Source organism: Apium graveolens, chromosome 11, assembly GCF_009905375.1.
Source record: "Apium graveolens cultivar Ventura chromosome 11, ASM990537v1, whole genome shotgun sequence".
In the NCBI taxonomy this organism is placed as follows: domain Eukaryota; kingdom Viridiplantae; phylum Streptophyta; class Magnoliopsida; order Apiales; family Apiaceae; genus Apium; species Apium graveolens.
The window spans coordinates 192424393-192436419 of NC_133657.1; the positions used below are offsets into that span (position 1 = coordinate 192424393).

At 32.9% G+C, this 12027-nt stretch overlaps 1 protein-coding gene across 1 annotated transcript; it reads left to right on the top strand.

Annotated features, from left to right (window-relative positions):
- Positions 1–3622: 3622 nt before the first annotated feature.
- Positions 3623–4783, top strand: LOC141696354 (uncharacterized). The gene is made up of 3 exons (XM_074500508.1): positions 3623–4224; positions 4325–4441; positions 4576–4783. Exons 1-3 carry the CDS (start codon positions 3623–3625, stop codon positions 4781–4783), a joined length of 927 nt encoding a protein of 308 aa, XP_074356609.1.
- The last annotated feature ends 7244 nt before the right edge of the window (positions 4784–12027 follow it).

A 12027-nucleotide genomic window follows, 5' to 3' on the forward strand; every position in this document is an offset into this window, starting at 1 on the left:
CGACCACCTACCCTAACTCACCCACAAAAGTGATAATCTATAAAGATATTTTATTCAAAATAATAAATAATAAGATGCTCTCGATATTAAATTTTGAAAATAAGATGGTTCTGTCCGAACTTGGAATGATGGAATAAATTATGGACTTAGGAGCTCCTATGAAAACTAATAAAATTTTAAGATAGTTGTCTGTTATTTGAGTGTGTGCGTGTATAAATATATCCGATACAATTGTAGATTATTTGTGTGTGCATATTCATACGAACACACACACATACATATATTAAATTTTATTTTTTACTATTATTTGTGTATTTGTGCATCTTGATCTTGACTACTTAATTTTTGTACATGTTTATATTTGGTGTTTAGATTGGTTGTAATGATTTACTAAGTGTACTTGATCACCTTGTTTTAACCTTGACCAATTCATTTTCGTTCAAAAGGCATGCGATAAAAAAACAAAAATACTACATTTGTCATTAAAGCTCTTGCAAATCAGAAATATCCAATTATCAAATGTATTGAGGACACACAACTAGATTTGTACATTACACTATCTAACCTCCCGATATTTCCCAATAAATTTGTAGATGAATATTCTTTGTATAAATTAAATTTTTCCAAAAAGTTTGAGTGTAAGTTGGTTCAAATTGAATGAAGTGATATTGTGAAGACCAATGAACCTACATGTTACAGCCTTACAATGAGTTTTTAAGTTTATTAACGGTTAATAATGAAACCATTTTTTCATTACGGATCGGAAACATCCAACATGATGTATAAAATATCTATTTTAGCCAACATATTCAACTTTTGACTGGAAATTATGGGACTTTCTATACGGAAGGATTCTAGAGTCGTGATACTTTGAGGAAGTCAACAAGTACTATACAAATCAATATTTCAGTTGTTGGTTATTTGTGTGTATATTGTAGATTTCAGCCAGGTAAACGGTACAAATTCCTAAATATTCGAATTTTATTAGAATTATATGTGTTCATACATCTTGACCTTGACGGCCATTTTTCTGCGGTTTTCATATGACACACGATAAAATATGAGTTGGTAAATTTTCATTGGCTTCTACTTATTAATTTCAATGAACCCCCTGCATATACAAAAAAAACTCCACATATACATTACACATACCCTATTTATGCCCTTGTTCGAATTATATGTTCAATTTTTTAGTAATGATTCAGTAATTGTTGAGTTTATGAGAATTTGATTATATGATATGGATTGGGGTGTAATACATAGATCAGAAATACTGAAACGGTGTACATATTTGCTTAAGACTACTCTATCATAGACACAAGGAAAAAGGTACACATAAAAACCCCAACCAAAATCAATTTTTTTAATGTTCAGGATTTTTTTAATGTTCAGGAACGAGGAACAAATTGAAAATCACAATCGTGATTTAAACTATATGACATGGATTGGGTTAATAAATGATGATTTATATAATTTTTAATTAGGTCATATAACAAGACATTGGTGCATTGATTTTATGATAATAGTAAAAATATAGAACAAAAGATCTATAGTTTGAGATGCTATATTATGGTAATTTTTTAGCTAACTAACCCTGGACAAGTCAACCACCAAAACACAACTGATGCACACAACAAATATACAATCGTAGCTTATGTATGAAGATCATAACTAACATCACAATTGTAAGAATTAGGACGTGGACAGGAATTTAGGAGAACAAGAAATTAACAACTAGTAAGTGTATCACATATTTTAATAAGACAAATTGATAACAATTGAAGACTATGATGGAAGATGAGATTGTTGCAGATACCAAACCGGGTTCACTTCAATTTTTCTTGGATTTCTCTAGGGTTGTGTTCAATATGTTTGGTTGGTTTCCTTTTCAGTCTGGGTTTCATTGGGACTTGACTACTGGTTTGTCTTATGTAATGTGTTCCTTATTAATGAATTAAAAATTTTAGACAGAAGAATTGCGTTGGCCAGTTATTCGTGTAAAAAGGATGATAATTTGACAACTATATAAGTTGTCTTCGTAAAAGAAATCATTAAAAAGTGGCAATAATTTATAGTAAGTAGCTCGTCATACAATTGATGAATTGAAATATATTTTACCGTTTCCGTTGAGTAAATTTCAAATTTATAATTTTGGTACAATATAGTAAGATAAGTCATTTGACAACTATACTGCACAATTGTTATTTTTAAATGAACAAGGTTCCTTTGTTCGCCACCAATTACTGTGAAAAGAATTGGATTTACTGCTTGCATGTACCAAAAATTACTAAGTGAACATACTAGTGAAGCATTGGACGATAGATTGTTCCAAGTGCCGGAAGGATACTGATGGGGAGATTTTAATCCAATCCAAGAAATAGGTTTCTAGGTGTCTTGGATTGAGAAGGATCTATGGATGCCTTTGGTATTTGCAATTGGCAGAGGAAGCCTTTGAACATTTTTAACCAAAATAATGTAATGGAATGTACAAAGAGATCCATAGCCATCAGACGTATAATATGGGGTCAATTATTGTGCACAACTAATATTTCGAATAATGTAGATTTTACGGAAAATATAAGGCTCTAAGTGAATAAAATCATTGGCCAATGTACAATTTCAAATTGTATGATCAAATCTATGTTAGCTAAGTTTTTAGTATTTTTTATGTATCATTGTGTACGATCAAATATATTTATTTAAAGGTAAGTATGATATGAATAAAATGAGGATCTAAGGTGTCTTCTCGAAACTATCACGCATACTATTTTATATATTATGCAGTAAGCAACACACACTATTTTATGCATCATGCACTAATACTGGATATGGAAACTGCCTTCGGCCCTATTTCTAAATTTTTGACTTTTAGGATATGGGTTGGGCTATAAGTCATTTAGTTTTTGATCTTAGTGATTTTTTTTTTGTTTGGAAATGGCTTCTGATTTTTCAAATGCAAAGCTTTCAACAAACATATCTGCATTTCAAGTTATTGTTAAATATGATGGTTATTTTAGAATTTAAATAATACATGACTCTTTAAGAAAAAAAGAGAATTACAGGAAAAATATTTTAGTAAATTAACAAGATATAGAAATATTCCCTGATTTACATTTAAGCTTATAATTGTAGAATAATTATCAGCCACATCTTTATGTAAAAAGAGTAAATTGAAAATATTAATATGTATTTATTCTTCATAAATCTTATTATTTTTCTATCAAAAAAAGAAAAAGGTAAAAGGTGCATATTCTCATTCTAATCAATTTCAAAATATTTCTTAAAATGTCGGGTTCACTACATTAGATATTTACCCAAGGAAGAGCCACAAGATTTAACATAGCGGTTGAGAGCAAAACCACACCAAAAAACCCTAAAAAATTTGAATAGATGCGGCCTCTCCGAAAGGTTGCGACTGGCGGGTCAAATACACCCTGTATATTCACACCAAGTCTCTGCTGTAGATGAGCGCTCTTGTCTATGTTTGGTTCTTACTGCTACAAACTCTTCACATTTCCTCTTCAAATTACTCTCTAAACATTTTGTTTCTGTTTCCTCTCAAGTTCCCCTCTCTTGCTCCCACATCTAATCACCTATATACACCTGTAATTCTTTTCAAGTCATGGCAATGGAGACTGAGTTTGAATTCTATGAATTTAAGCATAGGTTTGCCTTGTACGATCCAGCTTCGTATTTCGATGAAAATATTAGCGACCAGCATTTTAATCTTTACCATACCATCGACCGGACACTTTTTTATAGGCTAGTCCGTAAACTTGGTCGTAACGTTGATGAATCTATGTTTGTGGTGGCATTCTTAATCTGGCTGGAAAGAATCTGTTATAGCAAGAATGCTGTCCACAAAGTAATTTCTTGGCCATTTCATTTGATTAACCAACTTGCAAATGAGATTGCTGGTTTTTTTATGTGGATGGAGAACAAGGACGTAGGTCAAGAGTTGTTTGATCCTCGTTTGCTTCAGATGTTATGCTCTCGTGAAATCAACGTGCTCTACTTTCGGGAGAAACGGAGTAAGGTCAATGAGAGTGTCAGGAATATAGTCTCTGAAGTTTGTGTGAGGGCGTTTAGAGATATACTGACAAGTGATAGTCAGTTTGTAGATGTTCATGGAGATAGGATGTGGTTTGGTTGTAACACCAATCCAGTTTTTGTGCCACGTCCTCCTTTGTACCACAATGTTGTAGGTCGGTTTCCTCAACCAGGGTTAGGTGCAAACTTGGGTCCTAGAAATTATATGGGTCACGTCCGGAATGTATTGGAAAATCCCGATGCTGATTTAAGTGAAATTTTTGGAGGAATGCAGGTGGTGGATGGTTGCCGAGGATGAACCTCATGTTGCACCAGAAGATCGAACAATCTTTTTAACATTCTCCAAAGGCTACTACCTCCCTGAATCCGAAATTCGAGAATTCTTCACAAGGTATAAAATTAATTTAATATGTAATATTCATCCAGATATATGCAAATCCATAACTATACTATATATAGTGTTGAAAATTTGTTTATGTGGTGAGTAAGTAAATATATGTTTACATGCCTTTCCTCTGTGTTCAGGATTTTTGGCGATTTCATTGAAGTCATCTACATGCAAGATGTGTCGAGTGATGAACAACCATTGTACGCTAGAATGGTTTGCCGTTCTTCTTCCATCATTCCACACATTGCTCCTCCCGGAATAAAGACAAAGTACTCCATTTATGGGAAGCAAGTCTGGGCCAAAAAGTATATCAAGAGAAGTCGCGAGTCCACTTCTGATGATTAGTAAAAAAAACATTTGAACTAGCCTTTTTTTCACAAATTTATGTTAAAGTTGGTGGCTTGTGGTAAATGTTTCACCACTTTTTAATATTGAAAACTTGTATTTTTGAAGAAGATACATCATTTTGTTCAAATTTATTATCTTAAGAATTTTTTTCTGAAATAAATTGAATTAATTCTCATATTCTCTACATAATCAAAATTTTTACTTAATAAATAGATTTTAAAATCATAATCTAGACAACTGACGAATAACCAGAGTCTATGTATCATATCCTAGTCTAGAACATTGTCAGAGTCTATGTATGAGAGTAAATTATCCGAGTCTCCAGATGAGTCCTAAGTCTATATATATCATCTAAGGATAAAAATTAAGAAATGAATGATGTTTTGAAGGCAAATCTTAGAGATATCCTCGAATTATTTTATGTAAACGGAAAAAAATTTAGATAAAGTTGAAAGAAAGACATCTGAGGGAGCTTTTAATAGAAGTAAAAAATAGTGCGTGATTTCATGTAATTTATCAAACTTATGGTTTAATAGAAAAGAAGCTATAATAAATATTGTTAGTTAATACTTTATGTCATTCATTGTAATATTTTTCAAATTTATTCCAAATTCTGATTTAGTTTAAATAGAATAGCTATTGATGTTTTTGCCACTTTGATAGGTTTTTTAATCCTAATTTATATAATACAAACAAGGTTAGACATTTTTTTTATGTTTTTTACAATAATATTAGAAGACTTAAAAAGAAAAAAAAGGCATGAAAGTTAGTTAACTTATGTCCATCATTTCTTGTACAAGTAATTCTACTAATGCTGCACAAATATCCCAATAATATACAAGTCAAGATGAAAATGAGTTATCTTACCTATTACTCGGCCACATACCTCTAACTCACCCAGAATTGTGATAATCTACAAAAACATTTTATTAAAAATAAAAATAATGAAGATGCTCTTGACTACCGATAACAAATTTTGAAAATAAGATGGTTGTGTCCAAACTTGGAATGATGGAATAATGTGTGGACTTAGGAGCTCCGATGAAAAACTAGTAAAATTTTATTTTAGTTGTCCGTTATTTGATTATGTGCGTGTATAGATATATCCGATGTAATTGCCGATTATTTGTGTGTGTGCATATTCATACGAACACACATAGACACGCACATATATATATATAAATTTTCAAATTTTATTTTTTACTATTATTTGTGTATTTGTGCTTATGCATCTTGACTACTTAATTTTTGCATATGTTTGTATACCGTGTTTAGTATGGTTGTAACGATTTACTAGGTGTACCTAATCACCTTTTTTAATCTTGACTAGTTCATTTTCTTTCAAGAAGCCTGAGACAAAACAACAAAAAACTATAGATGTCATTGAAGCTCCTGCAAATCAGAAATATCCAATTGTCAAATTTGTTTTGTTGAGGACACACAACGCGATTTGTACATTACACTATCTAACCCCCCGATATTTCCCAATCTTAAAACATTTTATTGAAAGGAGCCATAATAATTGACACCCTTATTGATTCTATTCCCCAAATTCATTTGGGCAGGAACACTCAAAACACAACTTTAACAACATAACTTTAGTCTTATTAAAACATAAAAACATTAATCGCTTCTGAATTTAGAATAGAGAAAACTTGTCTATTTTAAAACTCCGCATATACGGACAGGTTAAAACATCTAGCTGTTCTGAACATAGAATAGTGAAAGAAGTACTTGTATAATTATAAGTAATGAGTTTGATATCTAAAACATTTAACTATTTTGAAAGTAGAATTGACGAGGAATACATGCGTAAAGCTAAACATATTAACATGCAAAATATTTTACTATTATGATATTATAATAAGGGTAAAACACTTGCCTTTGGTCCTTAATAATTAGGCGCACTCGCATTTAACACAACAATCTCATTCTGACATCTCATGACATCATCATATTTTATTCCCTAAGTCTCTTTATCTGCCGCTCATGTCGTTGCTACAAACCCAGCATGCATTATCATTCAAATATTTTCTTTTGACTTCAACGTTTGGTCATGATAGTCTAGAACGATCCGCATCTATAATTATAAGATACATCTTTAATCATCTACACGATAATTACTCGACAAACTCTTTTTCTAACATTCTATCTTCTATCCATACGATAGTCCACACATAATTAAAATATTTAAGCTTAAGAATCTCAAATCATGTAGGCACATAATTCAAATAACACATAAACACATAATTCAAGCAACATGTAATTCAATTTTTCAATCGATTCAGTTTGGTATGTTTAAAACTGAAATCAAGCCAAGATACGACTTTTGGTAAATACGCCACATAGAGATGTTTACAAAATAAGCGACCATTCGACACAAAAGGATTTAGGTCTCGAAAGTATTTTTAATGGAAGCCGAATATTTTTCAGAGTCTAGATGCGTTCGTTTTGTACTAAACAGACAAACAGTCTATTTATTATGAATAACATAAGAATAATTCAAATAATAATAATATTAATTGATTATTTAATACCTTTATATATTTTTAAAAACTCAAAATATTTTTCAAAATATTATTTGATTTAATTATAAATAATTCATTTACCTATTTATTAATAAAATAAATTATTTAAAAATTCAATCAACCCATTTAGATTAATAAAAAATTAACTAGAATAAATTAGAAATTATTTAATCAAATTAATAAAGCAAACAATTTTTGGAATTTAAAAACAATTCAGTTTAATTATTAAAAAAATTAATTGAATAAAATATTAGATTTAAAAAAGAATTTCTAGAATTTTTAATAAATCATAATCCATAACCAGTGTTTAGGAAAATGTGTTTGTTTCTTATGGATCGAAACGTTGTCAACTGCGAGTCACCGAGAACACAAGACTCACAGGTAAAACAACAGATTCTAACGAAGGTCGATAGTCCGGCAAGGCCCCAATTGGGACGAAAATAACTCGAATTCTATGATTTTTCAGTTGGGTTTTGTTCTAAACTAAAAAAACTCGTTTTAATTCATAACATCACTAAACGATCAACCGATCGTAATTTTCGATAATAAATTTGAACATCACGTTCGATTTTCGGCCAAACTCGACGCGACGGAAAATCTGAACCAACCTTGACGAAAATGAAGGTGAATATGCAAGCACACGACATCTGGAAGGCAGTGGAGCTTGCAGATCCAAAGGTTGCAGCTGAGGAAAAGAAAGATAGGTTGGCTTTGGCAGCCATCTATCAATCCATTCCGGAGGACATCTTATTGTCAGTGGCTGTTAAGAATACGACAAAAGAAACATGGGATGCCATCAAAATGATGTGCCTAGGTTCCGATCGCGTAAGACAGGTCCAAGGTGCAGACCTTCAAGTCAGAGTTTGAGGTGCTTAGCATGAAGGAGACAGAAACTATCGGTGAGTTCTGTATGATGTTAAACGACCTGGTAACCAATATACGATCTTTGGGTGAAATTGTTGAAAAAGGTTGTGTGGTGAAGAAGCTGTTGAGGGCTATACCTTCAGGTTTCTGCAAATAACCTCTGCAATGGAGCAATTTGGAAAGTTGAATGAGATGTCAATAGAGGAGGCCGTGGGATCATTAAAGGCGCATGAGGAAAAAACTCGTGGCCAAATAGAGAAGCTTCGAAATCAATTACTCTTGAGTGAGGATGAGTGGGCAAAGCGAGAAATAAATGGAGGGCAACTATTGTTAACCAAGGAGGAATGGTTAAAGAGAACAAGTAAAGGAGGAACTGATAGTTCACAAAACCAGAAATTTCGAGGAGGGTCTCAGGGATTACATGGTGTGAGAGAAACAAGTAAGGTAAAATGTTTTAATTATCACAACTATGGACATTTTGCTGCAACTTGTCGTAAACCACAACGAGGTAGGGAGACAAATCAAGAGGTGAACTTATCAGAAATCCATGATAATGACCTGCTTTTGCTTATGGTGAAACAAGAAAAAGTGGAAGAACGAACACTCTTGTTGAATGAGAAAGATGTTTGACCAAAGTTAAGCAAAGCTTCTGAGATGCAAACTGAATCCAACTTGTTGTATTTGGATAACGGAGCTAGTAACCATATGACGGGGTTACGATCGAAATTCAAGGAATTGGATGAAAGTATCACAGTTCAAGTGAAAATTGGGGATGGTTCGTTGGTTCATATGAAAAGGAAAGGCTGCTCATGAAGGTTAGAAGATCTGCAAATCGTCTTTACAAGATCATAATGGAATTAAGCAAAGGTAGTTGCATGCTGTCAAAATTGAAAGATCCATAGTGGTTATGGCACTTACGTCTTGTCCATATAAATTTTCAGGCAATCAAACTAATGTCTAAAAATAACATGGCATATGGGATACCTAAATTGTTAAATCCAAAGGAGATGTGTACCGGCTGTTTGATGTCGAAGTAGGCAAGGGGATTGTTTCCGAGCAAGGCAAACTTTTCATGAAAAGAAACCATTGGAATTGATCCATGGAGATCTTTGTGAACCAATTACTCCAGCCACATTGGGAGGTAACAAATATTTTCTACTTCTTGTTGATGATTTTAGTAGAATGATGTGGACCTATATGCTAAGAAGCAAAGACAAAGTCTTAGAAGCGTTCAAAAAATTTAGAGTGATGATTGAGAAAGAAAAGGAAAACAAGATCAAGGTGCTAAGAACCGATAGAGGAGCGGAGTTTTGCTCTAACCAATTCAAATAATTTTGTGAGGACATGTGCATTATACGATATTTTACTGCATCCTACACACCCCAACAAAACGGGGTTGTAGAGCGCAGAAATCGTACCGTTGTAGCTATGGCACCCGGTTTTTTGAAGGAGATGAGACTGCCTTTAACGTTGTGGGGGGAAGCTATAAGGCACACGATATATGTGCTGAACAGATTACCTATAAGAGCTCTGACAAGGAAAACTCTTCGCGAAGTATGGACAGGAGAGAAGCCTGATATGTCATACATTCGAGTTTTTGGGTGTGTCGCTCATATGAAAGTACAAAGTGGGCATACAACGAAATTAGAGGACCGAAGTAAAATGGTTATTTACCTTGGTAGAGAACCCAGGGACTAAGGCTTCATGGTTGTATGATCCAATTAGTGGAAAAATACTTGTGAGACGTGATGTTGTGTTCGAAGAAAATAGAGTTTGGCAGTGGGAAAATAAAGGAAAAGAAGGTGAACAACTGGGTGGAACCCTTTCAGTGGCTGTTGAAAATGTAATAGGGGTTACCGAAGAATTCAGTGAAGGCTCAAGCTTCTAAGGTAATGGAACAGTAGGGAATGGTGCCTGCATCTCTAGTAACAAAACGGAGGGGAACGGTGAAAGTGGTGCAACAATGAGTAACAGTCTATCAAGTATCAGTCCTTTAAGCTCAAATACTGATGAAATCAGTACATCATCAGGTGACAACAATGAACCCATTAAATTTCATTTACTTGATGAGATTTATAATGAAACACAGGAAATTGAACTCGAAGATGATCTATTTGTTGGGTTTCGAAGGCATAAAACACAACGGATAAACGTAAATAAAACAAAAAAAAAATTCGAAACCCAAAAACAGGATCCATGTATAATTATGGGCAGATTATGGAGATAACGAATCATACCTTTCAAGAGCTTAACTTTCACGAACTCAACGGAGAACCTAGCTATCACGCTTTGTGTCTACCTCTCGGAGAAACACCTCTATGGTATCCACACGAGCACCTTCAAGAACGTCTCACGAACTTGACTACGGAATGGATGTACTAGCCTCCTTCTTGACGATCTGAATTGCCTCTGCCTCTCTTTGCTGCTAGGGTTTTCTCAAAAACGTACAAGCCTCTTTAACCTATCATTATGTATTTATAATGGCTGATTAAAAAGGCCCATAACAGCAAAGCCCAACCCTAGTAGGTATTGGACTAAATAATAAAAATGAATTTCTATTATTTAATTAATAACTAAGTCATACTTAATTATTATGGGCAAAAACATTCCTTTTAATTCGAATTTATATTATCTCAATTAAGTCTTACTTAATTATAATAAAATTCAAATAATCATCAATTAATTTAAATCCATAATTTAAATTAACTATTCCATTAAGTGCTCTATTTGTGCGACCCTATAGTCTATTATTTAATTGGCAATAATTTTATTCTTTAATAAAATTATAAATAATGAGCGGTATCTAGTAATACATCATTGTTACCCAATTAAACAATAAATAAATCGTGATTAGATAAAACCTTTCGTGATTAATGTTTTTCGTGTAATATAATCCCTTTAACCATACATATTATAGATTAAACTCGAGGCATGTATTTTGTCATCCTCTTCAACATTTAATCCGGGTTTACTAGATCCATGAGTAGATTATCGAGACAAATCATTATTTGAGCATGGCCATGCTTTTATAATCTCACTCAATCAAGAGGCCAATAATATCTCTCCTAATTATAGGAGGGTTAAATCCTTTATCTATCATTCATATTTCTCATACGACTCATGATATACCTGATGTCCACTTTTATCATCACCCGATCAAAAGTAACTTTTAATGTAGTCAAAGTATATTAATCCTCGTATAGAAATATAATGATTTCAAGTCAAAGGATCATTACACCATTATCACTGTGAGTCTTTCTTATGACTTTATTAAACATGAAGAATCTCACTGTGGGTCTGTCCAGTACCATGTACTCTCACATGTACCTATGTATTGACTTTAGTATCCCCATACTTATAACCAATGAGATGTGGTTATCTTGTCAAACAACATACTAGTCTATCTATGTATTATTATTGTCCTATATAATAATACTCGACTAGGGACCTTTAAGAATATGATATATTATATAATCTCAGGTTCAAGTCATGTACTTAAACTATACAATTTGTATCATGATTCTAAGGATATTTATTATGCTAACAAAATATCGCAGTAATTAAGGTCATAATAAATACATTTATTGAATGATCAACTGACATAAAGATTATAAAAGAATAATGTATTGCCTCTAGGGCACCTACACTAACACTATTGTTGCTGGGAATTGAAGAACCTACAGATTACAAACAAGCAGCAAAAGATAAAGAATGGGAGTTGGCAATGAAGTACGAGATTGATGCTATTGAAAAAATAAGACGTGGGAGCTAGTGGAATTTCCACCAGGACAAAAGCCAATTGGTTTGAAGTGGGTGTATAAAATTAAGCGGAACACAAAGGGTGAAATC

Excerpts from the sequence above, each read along its gene's own strand:
- LOC141696354 (XM_074500508.1), top strand. The coding sequence starts at position 3,623 with ATGGCAATGGAGACTGAGTTTGAATTCTATGAATTTAAGCATAGGTTT. Across the intron at positions 4,225-4,324 it reads GGTCGGTTTCCTCAACCAGG|GTGGTGGATGGTTGCCGAGG; the intron begins GTTAGGTGCAAA and ends GGAGGAATGCAG. Across the intron at positions 4,442-4,575 it reads ATTCGAGAATTCTTCACAAG|GATTTTTGGCGATTTCATTG; the intron begins GTATAAAATTAA and ends CTCTGTGTTCAG.